Source organism: Cnephaeus nilssonii (genome assembly GCF_951640355.1).
Source record: "Cnephaeus nilssonii genome assembly, chromosome: 4".
Classification (NCBI taxonomy): Eukaryota; Metazoa; Chordata; class Mammalia; order Chiroptera; family Vespertilionidae; genus Cnephaeus; species Cnephaeus nilssonii.
Window position 1 is genome coordinate 64,720,068 of NC_137075.1, and position 17,772 is coordinate 64,737,839.

The following is a 17,772-nucleotide window of genomic DNA, read 5'->3' on the forward strand; positions in this document are numbered from 1 at the left end:
AGCAAAAGAGCCATACTGCATACTGTGAGGCAGCATTTCCCAAGCTGATCTTTAAAAGTGTTCCTTACACAAGAAAATTGAATGGTCCTAGATTAAATAAAATGCTACATATTTCAGTACTGTAGGGATATTCAGAAGGTTGCATAAGCTAACCTACATTAATGAACTGCCAAGAAGGAAGTTTCCCAGCAGTTTACCAAAGTGCTCTTAGGAGGTAATAAACAACAGAAAGGGTATGTGTGTTAATGTTAATATTTAAATAAATGTAAGATATTGGGGGTTTTTGCCTCCCTCATTTTATTCCCTGCAAAATTCTCAACTCAGGCTTTAAATTTTTATTTCTACACCTGTTAAGAGCTTTTAAGAGATCATGCACATACGTATGTATTGTATCCAAAGCCAAAAACTGGTTTAAAATTATGTCCTTCAAACAAGTAAAAAAAAAAATAATTGCTTCGTTATAGAACTAGTTTATTAATTCCAATTTTCCAGCAGTATGCAATGTCAGAATAATTAATTTCTTTAGCTATTTTTCACCATAGGCCAGCGATTTTCAACCAGTGTGCCACAAGAATTTCTAAAATGTGCAATACCTGACTATTTAGCAGGGGCACTGACCTCTTTTCTCTTAGATTGTCAAATAAAAAAAACGACAACAGCCAAATAACAACAGCAGTCCAGTGTGAATGCTTTATCTTGAACCATAAATATATAGGTCATATAATAAGAGTGGTATCTTATCGACCACGTGGCATAAGGTTGGGTCTGACTGGTTAATTCTTGGTACTAGAAAGCTTTATATACAAATATAGACACCTGATATTTTAAAAAGTCACTTTGAGCCTTGGCTGGGTAGATCAGTTGGTTAGAACATCATTCTGATTCACCAAGGTTGCTGGTTTGATCCCCAGAGTACATACAAGAATCAACCAATGAATAAGTGGTACAATAAATCGATGTTTCTCTCTCCCGTCTTCCCTCTCTAAAATCAAATTAAAATAACAATTTTAAGTCATTTTGGAGCAAAAAGGGTAGGCAATTACTATTAATAAATCAATCAAAAGTATATCTTTTTTTGTCAAATCAGCAAAAAAATGTTTTTTAGTATGCTCCAAAATTTTATTATTTATGTGTGCCATGAGATTAAAAAGGTTAAAAATTGCTGCCCTAGGCCATCATCTGTTCCACAAAGTACAAAACTGAATGCATCAAACTTCTCAGGAAAGATACAAATAAGAGGAACCAAATTTTTTCATCTCTATATAAATACCAAAAAAGGTTTAAGGTTTGACATCCCAGTCCCTAATCTAGACTGTAAAATTGTGCTTAACACTATTAAACTTGAAAATTAATTTTAAAAAATACAATTGGTGATTTTCTCTTAAGTAATGTTTCAAAAGCCATTTCAAATTTTTTCAAGTGCAACATTTCCATTTTTTGCAGTGACAATTGCCATTACTCCCGCATAAGAATGAGATTTAAGGTGATTCATAAATTTTAAGCTAAACATGTTTAAATGTTTTTCCAAGAAAAGAATATGATCTAAAGACTATGACAATATAAAAATCGAAAAAATAATGGGGAGAGGAAATCAAGTAATGCAGAAAGTTAAATCGTACAGTGCAATTGAAGCTAGGTGATACTGGGCAGTTCATTGTCTATTTTGTGTGTGTATGAATATGTTCATAATAAATTAATGAAAGGTAGCAAAATAAAATTATAATCTATGTAACAAGTATAGCTTTTTAAATTGAGCCATTACAATGTATTCACAAAGAAAACTACAATTATAACAAAATTATGTGAGGCTATTTTACTTAGATGTTTAGACAAAACAACCCTGAATTGCTGAAACCGGTTTGGCTCAGTAGATAGAGCGTCGGCTTGCGGACTCAAGGGTCCCAGGTTCGATTCCGGTCAAGGGCATGTACCTTGGTTGCGGGCACATCCCCAGTAGGGGGTGTGCAAGAGGCAGCTGATCGATGTTTCTCTCTCATCCATGTATCTAACTCTCTATCCCTCTCTCTTCCTCTCTGTAAAAAATCAATAAAATATATTTTAAAAAATAAATAAATAAATAAATAAATAAATAAAAATAAAACAACCCTGAATTATCACATATAGTGGGTATATTTTTTCCCATTTACAATAAAATATATCTTTTAAAATAGTGTTTAACAATTTACAATATCTAATATTATTAGAAAATAAGCTGAAAGAAAATTATCTTTGGGAATTTAAGAGAAATAAAGACTGTGAACATAATCCTTTTAAAGTCTACTTTAATAGAAAGAAAAATAAGTCCTCTTAAATAAATGCAACTATACAATCACCACAGAAAACACTACCGTATCTGAAAAACATGTTTGTGTCATTTATACTTGGAAGTTTAAGAATTTCTTTGCTGGCTCTGATGGTATGGTACTGTAGCACTGTTTTAACTTTCTATAATCTATGGGCTATACCAGTGGTCGGCAAACTGCGGCTCGCGAGCCACATGTGGCTCTTTGGCCCCTTGAGTGTGGCTCTTCCACAAAATACCACGTGCAGGCAGTGCGATTGAAACTTCGTGGCCCATGCGCACAAGTCGGTTTTCGGCTCTCAAAAGAAATTTCAATTGTTGTACTGTTGATATTTGGCTCTGTTGACTAATGAGTTTGCCAACCACTGGATACCAACAAGATGCCATAAATACTAAACCTGTGGCTCTCAAACTTGAACACGTATCAAAATCACCTGGAGAGCTTGTTAAAACATTGTAGGGGACCTTCCCTGGTTCTGATTCAGAAGGATAAGGTGGAACTTGCATTTCTATCAAGTTCCCAGGTGATACTGATGCTGCTGTTCCGGAAACCACACTTTTAAAACACTGTACTAAACAATTTAAATAACCAGTCATTCACCAATCATATAAATCTTCACAGAAATCGTTGCAGCAAACTAATCAGGAATTTTTAACTCTTTTTGCACCATGAACCCATTTGGCAGTCATGAGAAGCCTTCAGACAGGCCCCTTCTCAGAATAATGTTTTTAAATGTATAGAAATACACAATAAAGAAAACCAATTATACTGTAGTTATCAAAAGATCTTTAAAATATTCTTCTTTACTAACAAAATTAAATAAGACCTAACAGCTCTTATAACTACCATGATTTCAAAGGCATGAAAAGTATAAACAATACATTTGAGATATATTTTGTAATGATATGAAAATATTTGTAATTTTGATTGGTGACAAATTCAGATACTGCGGCTACTGTAGATTTGTTGCCTACGTTCAGAATTGAAGGAAATGCTGTATTTCACATCAAGATTAGTGAAAATAAAGTTCATGGAACCTCTGAATTCTATCCCTAGACTCTTTTGGAAACCTGTAAACTCCAAATGAAAAAATCCTAAAGCCAAAAAGGGAAGTATTTCTGTGAAGTGTATTTCAAAAGACTACTTGGCAGCAATGACAAAAGACAGTTAAAAAGTTAAACCATTTACAAACTTCTGTTATATAGATAAAGCTTTCTGAGTTTCAGAGCAAATGTTTTTAAAAAGAAATATTAGAATAAGGTACACTTACTTTGGGGCTATTAAAAAGTAGGAGAGTTATTTATTAAACTTTTAAATATTTGACTGCCTATATACAATCTTGAATTAAGCGTTCTCCAAAAACATACAAATGATTCAGTTTAAAAGATAAACCAATCTTTAATTTGTACTTTAGAAATATAGAACTAATGAAAAATTTAAACTATTTGCTGTGACAATATTTAAGTGCACAACGATTGATGAAATGGCAAATCAAGTTAAATGATCACTTAAACACTTGGCCTCTAACACAAATTGGGAAAAAATTCAAAACTCACAAACAAAATCAGCAATTTAGTACATGCTTATTGCTTTTATTAAGCTCAAATTTTCATTTTATGCCCAGGTTATTGTTTCATGAATTAGAAATACTTCTTTAAAAAAATAGCACCACTCCTATGATAGCTTTCCTCAAGTTTAAAAATGTTTGACAGGTTTTCACTAAGGCTAGTCGGCTGCTCTGAAGATAAACACACCAAGAAAAGAGAAATGTTGATTAAGAAACAAAGATAGTGTATAACATTCACTTTGCCTTAAACTGTACTGTATTTAACTACAGAGAAAGAGAAAATTAAAATTATAGTCTAGGCATATTATGTAACAATCATGAAAATTATGGACATGTTTAAGCATCTTCATATCATTACACCTTCATGAGGTAACACCTTTTAAACAAAGACAGAAAGCAGCCAGAAATCACAATTCTGATTCTACAATTCTCACAGCCAAATTCAGACCAAATACTGCCACTCAGAATCTTTTAAATGGAATCAAGCATTTCTGAATACACATATTTAGAAAACAAATTGACTTATACATGCAAAGTACATTTTTTAAAATATACACTAAAATCTAAAAATACATGTGACTTGGGTAGAAAAAATATTTAAAATTTCTCTTTACTATATGTTTCATATTCAAAGAAACTAATGAGGGAAAACACATTAAACTGGGTAAACATAGGCCATCAGGAAAAGAAAATAGATCCAGTATCTAGAATGACAATTTAATTTTCCAAACTACCATGTAACATATTTAAAGTCTAACATGACAGACCAATGGAAATAGAGAATAGCACTGTACTTCAGAGCTCTGAAATGTCCCCTTTTATTAATTCATTTTACAATTTTGTGTTAGACTAATTTGATCAAGTTCTTTTGTTTGTTTTTATTATGTTGCTGAAATTCTTAACTTTACTGTTTATAAGAATAAACCACTTAAAGTTCAATTCTGATTTTTCTATCTTTGCCTTTCTTCCTTTCTTCAGGAGTTTTGAATAAAAATAATCCTCCTGGTGTTTTTTTTAAATCCTTAAAGAAACTATCTCTATATTATTATAGACTTTTAGACTTTTCTACTATGAAAAATAAACATTTTATGTAATTATGTCTTGGGAAAGTCTTAAATCAATGTGAAAAGTATTTTGCTGTTTTTCATGTAAAAATATTAAGTTCTATAATGACCTTGAACACACATATACTTTATCCATTCCTAGAAACAATATTATTTGTCTCCTCTGCCAGATTTAAACTTGAAGGTGAGGACTTGTTCACCATTCTATCTCCAGCGCCAACACAGCCTAGCAGGCCCTCAACAAATACATGTCAAATAAATACACTTAAATCTCTGTCACTTTCAAGTGTTTGCAACTCAAATTCCTGGAATAGGGACATGTACTTGTTGAGGTTTAACAAGGTCTTGGGACTAAATTCACTCCTTTACATTTATCTATCATTTTACAAATGCTTCTGCCCACATGTTCACTTAATTCCCCTGTGAAATAAACTCAGAAAAATGTACATTTAGTAAACAATAAAAATTTTATAATTAACCTAAAATTTAGGAAAAGGGGGCTTTAAAAAAAAAATCTACCCAAGGGTCATAAGCTGTCAACCCAAAGTGAAACGGAGAAGTTAAGTGATTATAACAGGATCTAGCCTCATAGTCCGATATTCATAAATTCGGGGAAGAGAAAAAATGGTTTCTTCTCCGGAGCCTCCTGGCTGGAGTGCCACTTTCACAGCCCCCGATAAACAGAAAGGAAAGGTAAACAGCGCCACCCCTGAGAAACCATCTGGGCCTGTCAGGTTGTAGTAACAACTGCTGAGACCTTAGTGCCCAAACAACCTCCCCGCCGCCTTCCTGCGGCCCGGGAGGCAACTTTCCCGGGCGCCGGGGAGTGTTGTGAAACCCGCCCCCGTCCGGGCGTCAGCGGCCGCACAAAGGCAATGACACGGCGGGTCCCGCGCGGCCTGCGGCTGGGACGTCGGCTCGCCGCCCCGCGGACCGCCGACCCCACCGGGCAGCCCCCACCGGAGCCCTCCTCTGAGCGCCCGACAGGCCCACAGGAGACCCGGTCGCGCTCCGGAAGAGGAATCGCAGCAGGACAGACAGTTTTGGAGGAGCTTTGAGTAGGGTCTGGGGACGTTTTTAACGAAAGGAGGCGCATTTTGTGCCTTTCAGGGTTTCTGCGAAGTGGCCCCATTCTGGCCCTAAAGTCCGGAGGCTTGCAAGTGCGCGAGCGGGGAGCACAGGCGTTTTCTCCACCTTTGAGAAACAGCTGCTCTAGAGGCTGGCAGAGCCCCCGCTCCCGGGAAAGTAGAGAGTGCCAGGCGAAGCGCCGCGCAGCCCGCACACTCGCCGTGGGGTAGGCCTCTGGCTCTCCCCGGGACCCCCACCGTCGGCCGGTACACTCCGGGCCCAAGGGCGCAGCTGAAGTGCTACTTCGTTACCTCTCGGCGCGGAGGCAAGCGAGGAAGTGATGAGCCGCGCGGCGACCGCTCCGCAACTACAAGCGCCGCCGCCAGACATCTCCGCGGGGCCTAGGCCGGGCTTCTCCCCCTGCTCTCCTCCTCTCTCCTGGGCTCTCCTCCGAGTCTCGGGGGCCCGACTCCTACTTGCAGGGTGCGCTGACCAGGCTCCGGACCCTCCCGCCAACCCCTAGGCCCAGTGCAGACTTCACCCGCCAGGCAGCCAGGCCTGCGCGTTCTCAGTGGCCCTCGGTCGTGTACCCAACACTGTAGACACCTAACCCCTCTCCCTCCCTCCCTCCCTCCCCCTCCTCCTGCGCCTCCCCACCCCCCACCCCACACCCGCCTACCGGGCCCGGGGAGCGTGCGCGCGCCTGCGTCCTAGGCCTAGGGAGGGGCGTTGGCACGTGCTACGTGTGTGTACGTGAGACACCGTCGTACGGCGAGGGGAAGGGGGCGGAGACCTCGGAGCCAATGAGCACGCTGCGACGGTGGCTGGCCCTAACTGCGGGAACTACAAGTCCCGAAAGGCAATTCTTCCGGAAGCCCCTTTAATCCTAGTGTTGGGAAAAAAATTGAGATAAACACAGAGATGCAGGCCGGGAGTTGTAGTCCTAACCCGTCGCAGTCCAGTCCTGGTCATTTTCGATTGACCAGGTGGCTTAGCCAGCCCCAAGTGGAGTCTTTAAAGGCTTCTGGCTGCCGCTGGATGTTTCAGAAATTCCTTTCGTCGGGATTCCATATCTTGACTCCTTATTTTCCTTAGTTTCCTCACTTGTAACATGGAAGTGGTGTTTTTGTGTGTGTGTTGTTTTTTTTTTTTTTACCGAGCAACAACTATTGGGTGATGATGGCTCTCTTTGTTTTATAAGCCAGTGCTGATAACTTGCAGCTGTTGCTAGTCCCTGACTGCTTTACAATCCTTTGATGGTTCCCTTAAACCTGATCACACCCTGGTAAATCGTTCCTTCATTAACTCTCTTTGAGTCCTCTGCCTGCATGGCTGGTTCTTCTCTGGACAGCTAAAACAGATCGACCCTGGACAAGGTGGAGGATGGTGACATTAATCAGACTCTTCCCATCTGAGTTGGCGCCAGACTATTTGTGTATTAAGATTTTGATTAACTTAGAAACCCAGAGAAATTGCCAAGTGATCTTGGATGCTTCTAGTTCTGAATTTGGGGGGAGTTAAGCAAGCTAGAGTCAGGACTAGGCCACACAAGTTATTTAGCCCTCATCAATCTTGGATTAGAGAAATGTGGCTTCTAGTTCCGTGGGTCTGGCCATAAGAAGGGGCATTGGCCTTGGCCCAGGCCCAGCGTGTCTAGTTGTGTTTCTTCGTTCTAAGGGAGCTGACTCCTGGTATTCCCTCAGTTTTAAAGTAGCAGACACCAGAATCAGAGCCCCAGTCTTCCCCAGCTGCCTCCATTAATATAATTTTGAGGAAGGAAAGACTCTAAAGTTCTCTCAATACAGTGTTTTCAAATTATGTTCTTAGAATCCCTCAGAAGCCATAGCTCTGTGGTGGGGGTGAGGAGACTTAAGAGGACCTCCTCTGTCTCTTATTCCACCCCAAGGTCAATCAAAACAGCTCTGCTTTTATCTGTTTATCTGTTTCATTAGGGTTTTGTTTGGAAATAGAGTTCTTTAGCTTTAAAGCAATGTTTCAAAACCACTGATGCTAGGACAAACCTTTCCTTTTAGCAATGACCTAAGCAGGTCACATGGACCCTAACACCCAACTTAGTCATCTCACCCTACCTTCTATTTTAATTATATGCACATTTCTTTCTGTTGTAGGTGGCGGGAATGGCACCAGTTGTATGACTGTTGGGGTCAGATCAAACCTGGGTTCAACAACCTCGGTACTTGGGTTCTGGCTAGGAAATAATTCAGAGTCCAGGACCCTCAAATGGCCAAGGAGATAGAGCTGGTCCTGATGTCAGCTGATTTTTTTTGTGGATCCTGCAACCAACCGAAGCAAGTACGTTCCCTTGACCAGAATTGAACCTGGGACCCTTCAGTCCGAGGGGTGATACTCCAACCATTGAGCCAAACCGGCTAGGGCCAGCTGTGGCTGATTTTATTGCTTATCTGGGCCTGGAGCTGAAATACAACTGAGGTACAGATGTTCTCTCTAGGGACAAAAGCTCAGAGGGTCCAAACCACACAATGGCCCAACCAGCAATATGCTAGGGGAGGCAAAGTCACACTGGGGGCAAGGTCCCACCCTGCAATTGTCCATTGCTAGGCACCCGGGGCTTTCCATCCTGGCGACCTTCTCTACGTGGCCCATCATTCTTGCTCTGCTCATGTCTGTCTAACTGCCTACAACACTTCTTATTCTATAAATAATGAATTTTTTAATAAAACCTATAGATTGGTATAAAGCAAGCTAAATAAAAGCTTAATGAAGTTAAGGCTCATCTGGGAGTATTCCATGGAGCTTTCCCTTTCTCTGTCTATTCTAAGAGCTGGATTTCTCATTCATTCAGTCAATGACTATTTATTAAGCACTATTTATTACATGCTGGGCACTGAGGAAATAACATTGAACCACATACACACAAAAATGTTTCCCTTGCCGAAACCGGTTTGGCTCAGTGGATAGAGCGTCGGCCTGTGGACTGAAAGGTCCCAGGTTCGATTCTGGTCAAGAGCATGTACCTTGGTTGCGGGCACATCCCCAGTAGGGGGTGTGCAGGAGGCAGCTGGTTGATGTTTCTCTATCACCGATGTTTCTAACTCTCTATCCCTCTCTCTTCCTCTCTGTAAAAAATCAATAAAATATATTTAAAAAAAATGTTTCCCTCATGGAGCTTCTATTGTAGTGGGGAAATATAAGACAGTAAGTAAAAAATATATACTAGTATATGTATATTCCACTGGTATGATGACATAGAATATCCTTATATTGTTGTGTAATATATTCTTATGTTACTCGCAGGACAATTGAGCATTTCATTTTATTTATGGACTGATGTTTTCTGTTTTGCCTGTATCCCAACTGGACTATGAGCTCTTTGAAGGCAGGTATTTTATTGTATACCTAGGCCAGAAAAATCTGACATATAATCAGAGCAAATTATAATTGACAAAGAGGTGAGTGTTAATAGACACAATTTTATACAATGGTTAATCCAACTGACTGTCTCAGAAGAAATTCCCAGGAGATTCCAGATTAGCAGAGTGTAGACTTTGCCCTAGAAAATACAAAAACAAAGGGATCTGTACACAACTGTTTAACTTTTTCTCAGTAATGTGAACAAGGGTCATGTGGCTCTGGCATTAGACTGGTGATGGTTTCATCACGCAGGCAACATGATTTTGGTAGTTTCAATACATCACCCCAAATCTGTACTCTGTAGGTCAGAATATACCTGGATTATTAGGATCAGCACCCAACAAGCATGGATTGGGACACTAACTTTGTACTAGGCTCTTTGTTGGTGTAGGTCTTATAGTCGTGTTCAAATTGGGGAACTTGTACCATGGAGATATACCAAGACTTCCCATTTGGTGTTTGAGCACAGAGGGGTGTTAAGTTTTTTATTTGTTTGTTTGTTTTGTTTTTTGTTTGTTTGTTAGAGGGGTGTTAAGTTTAAATAAAATAACATCTATATTGGAAAGGGTTCGAATGTAAAGGATCATTCTTTAGGAACCACGTGACTATTTGACAAAGGAGCATGTTCCATTTTACAAGTGTACATTCCCTGACCTGAAATTCACAGGTTGGGATGTGGGGAAGCATGGGACTTGGTTGGAAAGCCTGTAAGAAGGATTCTCCGAAAGGTTGGGGGCCTCTAAGGGGGAACCTTGCTGAGGGCAGCAGCCCCTGCCTTGACTTTTCCAAACAAGTCCAAGCTCCCAGGTGTTTTACTGGAATCTCTATGTTTAGTCTTCAAACCCGACCTTGTAGAAGCATGTGTTTTCTCAAGGATACTTACCCTGCTGATTGTATCTAATAGTTAATTTTAGTTCAAGCTGTTGTTACAATAAAAGCCTAAGGAGGCAGGCAATCGAGGCTGTTTGCTCCTAAAGCAAAACAGCCCCTTAGCCTTCTCTTTCACAGAAATGTGTGTCAGAGTAATCATTCACCCATCATTCAGGGTCTGCCAGTCAGCCCAGGCATTGGGACAGTGTCCTTGCTCCAGGGTGTAGCCACACAGCCATGAGATGGAGCAGAGCTTGGCATCTGGGCAAAGGGCAATGAGGTTCCGGAGGCACACTAGGACCCTTCTCTCTCACTTGGCACTTCATGGATAACCTCTGGCCAGGTTCCTATCAAGCCATCCCCACCGAGCCGTTTGATATTTTTCCTTGTAATAAAATGGTTCCTCTATTAGAAGAGTGATAGTAATACCTGTGGTCACATCTTATCAACTCTTTGAAACAAAATACGTCCACATCACACCTACTTTCAGCTCTGTTCTGACAGGTTAATGATGCTTTAAAAAGAAATGCAATTTTCCAGATCAAATAGTTTCTAGGATCTGACTCCCCTCCTTGAGTTATTTACCTCTTGTGAACAACATAGCTGAAGACACATAACTTTACATGTCTCCATTTTACATAAAAGTCTTTTTTTCCCCTTTTAATACTTGATTCTACCTCCCAAGATTGTGAACATTGTGAGTTGCTAAGTGAAAAATATTTTATAGGTTAGAGTCAGGGAGTCATCCAATTTAGCACTGGATTTTTCAGATGAGGTAATAGGCATGTGAAAAAGCAGGGACTTGACCAAGGTGACATAATGAGTCAGAAATAGAAAGAGAAATAGAGTTCAAGTCTTCTGATTTTAAAACTTTGTTTCTTAATCTTTTCTTTTTTAACCTAAAACTCCTGATAAACATAAAAATCTTACCTCTCCACCAAAGATTTTGGTACAGCCTCTCAGGGAGCCATCATTCTGTTGGGAATCACTGTATCTTCTGAATAAAGGCATTTCTTTTTTTATGGCTGAACACTGATCCTTCAGATAATCAGACATTAATGCTGCCAGGCACATAGCAGGAACTCAACATTTACATTTTAAAAGATAAGGACTTAAAAAAAGGGGTTATGTTGAAAGGTAGTATGAGATTCAAATAATACAACACTGTACAGGACTATACTGAATACTTTCACTATTTTTTATTTTTTTAAATACGTTTTTATTGATTTTTAGAGAGAAAAGGAGAGGGATAGAGAGATAGAAGCATGGATCAGCTGCCTCCTGCTGCCTCCTGCACACATACACTCCCACTAGAGACTGGCCAGAAACCCGGCCTGACAGGGAATGGAACAGGTGAGATCTTGGTTCATGGGCTGACACCCAACCACTGAGCCACACTGGCCAGGCGCTTTCACTCTATGCTCACCTGGAGTCTCAGCCAGAGCGGTATTGCTACCTGCACTCCAGTTTTGCAGCTGAGGAAATCCAGACGTAGAGGGTTTACGTGACTTTCCCAAGGTCACAGAGGAACCCGGACTCACACCGTTTTCATTACTTCCTATAACCTCCTGTTGGAGAGTGGGAATTTTTGAGCACTACTGAGGCCGTGGACTATGCCCCAGATAGAATTGTCAATGCTGACACCAGGCCAGGCCTTGAGATATGGTCTCATGGCCCCTTCCCAGCACGTAGGCCTTCTTTCATAGAACACTGTCAGCTTTCTGGAGAACAGGATGGCCCTGTGAATAACATGGTTATCATTGGCATGATCCTGACGTTGCTTGGGAAAAACTGTTTTGTCTTGGGTTACTTGTTCTGCAAAAACCGGATGTGGTTAATGTGCTTAAAAGCGGTCCTACACAAAGGGTCGCTGCTGCTCTCTGGTCTCCCTGCGTGGAGAATGGCAGAGCAGTCGCCGGGTCGCCGGGCCGCCCAGCTAATAAAGGCTCCCTAAATTTTAATTTGGTCTGGGCTCCAGTGGTCGTTCACTCGCATCCGCTCCACAACACTCCTCTGAAAGCTGGTAAGATTTTAAAGGTCTGTGTAATTTCCACTTCCTACCCATAAATATCTCACATCAGAGACTAAAAAGCTGCCATTCCATTAAGGCAGTAACCTCCCCCCCCTTAGCGCCCCCCCCCCCCCGTTTTTCCTTAAGAATGACCTGGGTTGCCCTGACCAGTTTGATTCAGTGGATAGAGCATCGGCCAGCAGACTGAAGGATCCCAGGTTCAATTCTAGTCAAGGACACGTGCCTCAGTTATCAGTGTTTCTCCCCCTCCCTTCCACTCTCTCTCTAAAAATCAACGGAAAAATATCCTCGGGTGAGGATTAACAAAAGAATGACCTGGGTTGCTTGTTAAAATATACTTAGGCTAAAAAAGAAGGATCTCTTACCCTTTGAGACAGCATGGAGGGACCTGGAGAGTATGATGCTAAGTGAAACAAGCCAGTCAGAGAAAGGCAAGTATCACATCATTTCACTCATATGTGGAATCTAAAGAAAAAAATAAACTGATAAACAAAACAGATACAGAGACATAGAAGCATGGAACAGACTGTCAAATCTCAGAGGGAAGGTGGGGTGGGGGGTGGGAAGAAATTAACCAAAGAACTTGTATGCTTATATGCATAACCCTTGGACACAGACAACAGGGTGGTGAAGGCCTGGAGCAGGGGCGGGTGCAGGCTAGAAGGGGTCAATGGGGGAAAATGTGGACATTTGTAATACTTTCAACAATAAAGATTAAATAATAATAATAAAATATACCTAGGCCCCTCCACTAAAGGTTTTGACAAAATAGTCTGGAGTGGGCGCGAGAATCTTATTTTTTCTAGAACACTAAAATCAGGAGACGCTAAGGTGTATTTGTAAAAACGAATCAGGTGAATTTTCACTTTGGTGGTAAAAGCCTGTGCTTTTACTTCTAACGGTCTCTTTTTTAGGCTCCCTCCAATTGCCACCACTTCCTCTGAGACTCTGCCCAGTCTTGATATTGTAGGGAGACCAATGGGATCTACTGCAGGATGCTCACCATCCTCTTAGGCCTATCGTTGTGGGCTGGTGGTGACTTCAGATAGCACAGGACCCTCGCGCCACCCCCCTCCCCTCCCACCCCGCCCTTAACCTCAATTAGAGGTCAGTCCTTCTTTCTAATGTTCAGGGAAATGGCCAGCAGATGGCACTAACTCTCCATGGCTTTCCTCTTTGAATGGAGGTGGGAGATGGGGAGTGTCCTCAAAGCTAATCATTGGAAATGGCGTACCCCAATCTTGAAGACAGTGCTAGGAAATAGTTGTTTCATTTTTTTCTAAAGGGTCCAGATGTCAATGGTAGCATCACTGGTGCGTGGATCCCAGCTGAGTCACTTACCAGCTGTGTGACTTCTGACAACTTACTTCATAAGCCTGTTTTTTCAACTATAAATTTGGGTGTTGACCTCCTAGGGTTAATGTGAGAAATAAATGATTCTTTGATCCATAGCACACAGTAAGTGCTTCATAAAAAAGATATTTTTTGCTGTGCAATGTGTAATTTTTGGCTTTCCTTTTATGCCTATTGTGGACAAAGGGGCCACATGCTAACCTGACAAGCTCAGGGAAGGCCTGCATGGAGGTCTTGCAAAATCAGAGACCTAGAGTAACTACAAAGGATGGTCTGAAATTAAACTGTAACTGAAAACAGGTTATAGTGGGTAGTCATGTCCTAGACCAGTATTTTCCCTGACAAAGATCAACTTAGATCTTTACCGAGCCCATTTGTCTTTTTGCATCTAAGATAACATATCTGAAATGTCTGGGTAACTTGTAACTTAACTTGTAACTTCCTTTTTTTTTTTTCCAGACCCCTTGGGGCACAACCTAATATGCTGGGCACCAAGACAGATATCACAAATTCCTTCATTATCATGTTAATTGTTCCTGCACCCACCTAAGAATGTGTCTATTATTTTACTTTTTATCCAATTCCAGAGGTCCCCTCCCCCCCACTTTGCTTTCTCCCGCCTCTCTAGTCTAACACCAATGGATTTCATGTAACCCACCTAGGTCCCTTTCCTTTTATTGCAATGTATAAATACAGATGAAACCCACCCTTCTCCGGAGCATTATCTCAATTCCTTGAGGTTCTGCTTCCCGGCATATGTTGACAGTTTGGCTCAAATAAACTCACAAAAAATTCTTTTAAAAAAATATATTTTATTGATTTTTAGAGAGGAAGAGAGGGATAGAAACATCAATGATGAGAATCATTGATTGGCTGCCTCTTGCACGCCCCCTACTGGGGATCAAGCCCGAAACCCAGGCATGTGCCCTTGGCCAGAATTGAACCTGGGACCTTTCAGTCCGCAGACTGACGCTCTATCCATTGAGCCAAACAAGCTAGGGCACAAAATTTTTTTACAGGTTTCAATGGTTAATACTATAAATTTTACGTTAACACTATAAAATTCCTGTTTAGTTGTGATTCTTTTTTTTTTAAATATATTGATTTTTTTACAGAGAGGAAGAGAGAGGGATAGAGATTCAGAAACATCGATGAGAGAGAAACATTGATCAGCTGCCTCCTGCACACCCCCCACTGGGGATGTGCCTGCAACCAAGGTACATGCCCTTGACCGGAATCGAACCTGGGACCCTTCAGTCCACAGGCCAATGCTCTATCCACTGAGCCAAACTGGTTTCGGCAGTTGTGATTCTTTTTTGTTTGTTTTGTTCATCCTCACCTGAGGATATTTTTTTCATTGCTTTTCAGACAGAGTGAAGGGAAGGAGGGAGAAGAGAGAAAACATCCATGTGAGAGGGACACATCAACTGGTTGCCTCCCACATGTGCCCCCATGTGGGGAGCAAACCCAGGTACTTGCCCTTGACCAGAAATGGAACACTCAAACCTTCAGTGTGCAGGCAGACGCTCTAACCACTGAGAACACCATTCAGGGCTTTAGTTGTAATTCTTAGCTAGCTTGTTGATGAACTCACCCCATTCATTATACCTTAGCATTTTAAGGAGCTTGCTTGATTTCTAATAAAAAACAAACTGAAAAAGAGCCCTGGCTGGTGTGGCTCAGGTGGTTGGAGCATCATCCAGTATATTGAAAGGTGGTAGGTTCAATTCCAGATCAGGGCACATATCCAGGTTGTAGGTTTAATGCCTGGTCCAGATGAATACAGGAGGCAATCAATGTTTCTCTCTCTCATTGATGTCTCTGTCTCTCTCTCTCCCCCCCCCCCCACCTCCTCTCTCTAAAATAAAAAAAAAAAAAGGAAATATGAAAAAGAGATGAAAGAGAGAGGATATATATGGATCTTTGGTTTATGTCTTTTTCAATTTGCAATTCACTTATACTAGCCATAATCTATATATATAAAAAGCCAGCAACCATAACACCCTAACGACTGGAATGACCAGTTGCTATGATGCCACTGCCGCCAGCCAACCTACCAACCTCCCCCAGCCAGCCTGCCCCTGATCAGCCTCTCCTACCCCATCAAGGGCAGGGCGGCCAGCCAACACCCCCACAGCCGCTTCCCCCAGCCGGCCCCACCCCTGATTGCCCCCTCCTACCCCAATAGAGGGTGGGGCCAGCCAGCCAACCTCCTGCAGCCCCTCCCCCAAGGGGTCCCAGACCCCCAAGCCAGCTCCACTTCCGATCAGTCCCCCCAACACCAATCGGGGGTGGGGCTGGATGGCCCCCCGCCCACAGCCCCTCCCCACAGCCCACCTGGCCCCCAATTGGGGACGGGGTCCACCGACCAATCGCCCACAGCCTCTCCCCCAAGCTGAAAAAGTGTAAAACTCCCATATCAATATAAGGGGAAAAACTGAATAAGAAAAATATTGCTCAATCATAATGTTGACAGTAAAATAGAAAAGGTAATTTTAAAAAATCAATAGGTAAGATGAAAAAAACAAGTGCAAACACAACTAATTACCATATATATTTACTAGACTCGCTAGTTAAAAGACAGATTATTAGATTAGATAAAAACTCAGCTATATGCTGTTTACAAGAAACACATTTTAAAAAGACACAGAAGCACAGTGATTCCACTTCTGGGAATATATCCAAAGAAACCCACACACTAATTCGAAAGAATACATGCACTCCTATGTTCATTGCAGTGTTATTTACAATAGCCAAGATTTGGAAGCAACCCAAGTGCCCATCAGTAGATAAGTGGATAAAACAGCTATGGTATATTTACACAATGGAGTATTATCTCACCAAAAAAAAAGGGAAGGAAATATTACCCTTTGCAATTGCCTGAATGGATTAGGAGGGTACTATGCTAAGTGAAATAAGCCAGTCAAAGAAAGGCAAATACTATATGATCTCATTTATATGTGGAATCTTATGAACAAAATAAACTAACAACAACAAAAAAGGATACATAAGATTAAAAGCAAAAAGATTTTAAAAGATATACTGAGAAAATACTAATCAAAAGGAAATTTGGATGTATATTATTATACAAAATAGGCTTTAAGACAAAAAGCCTTTATGGGAACAAATAACATAGTTATACATATAACAATAAAAGGTTCAACTCACAAGAAGGCATAAAAATTCAATACATAATAGGCAACCATTAAAATAACCTCCAAATATATAAAGCCGAATTGAGGATCACAGAGGGAAATGGACAAGTGCATCATCTAGGGGACAATTTCAACACACTCCTTATGTACTGAACAGAACAATTAACAAGTTTGAGTTAATGGTCTTATGTAGAAGCCTGCACTCAATGATTAGGGAATACACTTTTTTTTTTTTTCAATCGCACATAGAAACTACAAAAACTGATCAAGTTCTAAGTCATGAAGCAAGACATCAGATTTCAAAGAACAGGTACCACCCAGGTCTCATTTGATGTATTTAAAATCCCTTGGTGTTTGGAAATGAAAAACCCTAAACTTCCAGTAAGCCCACAATGATCTGTTCACTGTCACTTGAAGTATTCACCTTTTGCAGTGTCTCCCCAATTCATCAGGATTCCTTTTCTCTGAGAATTACCCCATCTCCCCAGCAACCATGACTAATAGGATTGCCCCTAAGCAGCCCCTCACCCCACCCCCACTATAGCCACAGTTGGTTAGACCAGAGGTGGAGCCCCATTTCAAACTGAGCCAATCAGATTCTCTCTCCAAGGAATCTGGGCTTAGGACAGGACTCTTTGACTTGAGGAAAGGGCCACCTCTTCTATGAATCCAGAGGAGCAGACATAGCTGATCTGCAAAGAGAAATTCAGGGTGCCTGCAAAAAGAAGAGACTGAGAAATAGGCTGACCAGAGAGAGGCCTAGAAAGAGGAGGGAGAAACAGCCAATCTGAGAAGTAGAGCAAGACTGAGTTAGAGACTGAGAGAGAGAAAAACCACTGAGTGGGAGGAAATAAGAGAATCAAAACCAGAGAGAGTGATGGCCTGGATGCAATGGCTTTGCAGTTCCTGGTTCCAGTCCTTCCTGTTGTCTACATGTAACTAAAAGCCTTCCAGTGTTCAGTCCCAC

The 17,772-nt window shown here is 41.3% G+C and overlaps 1 protein-coding gene across 2 annotated transcripts in view; it reads right to left on the reverse strand.

Annotated features, from left to right (window-relative positions):
- Positions 1-6,605, reverse strand: part of CLPX (caseinolytic mitochondrial matrix peptidase chaperone subunit X) — a 56,791-nt gene extending 50,186 nt beyond the window's left edge. For both annotated transcript variants that reach the window (XM_079769642.1, XM_079769641.1), the window contains exon 1: positions 6,314-6,605. In XM_079769642.1, coding sequence (XP_079625768.1) covers positions 6,314-6,392 — 79 coding nt within the window. In that variant the 5' untranslated portion in view covers positions 6,393-6,605. The remainder of the gene's footprint in view (positions 1-6,313) is intronic.
- Positions 6,606-17,772: the final 11,167 nt, after the last annotated feature.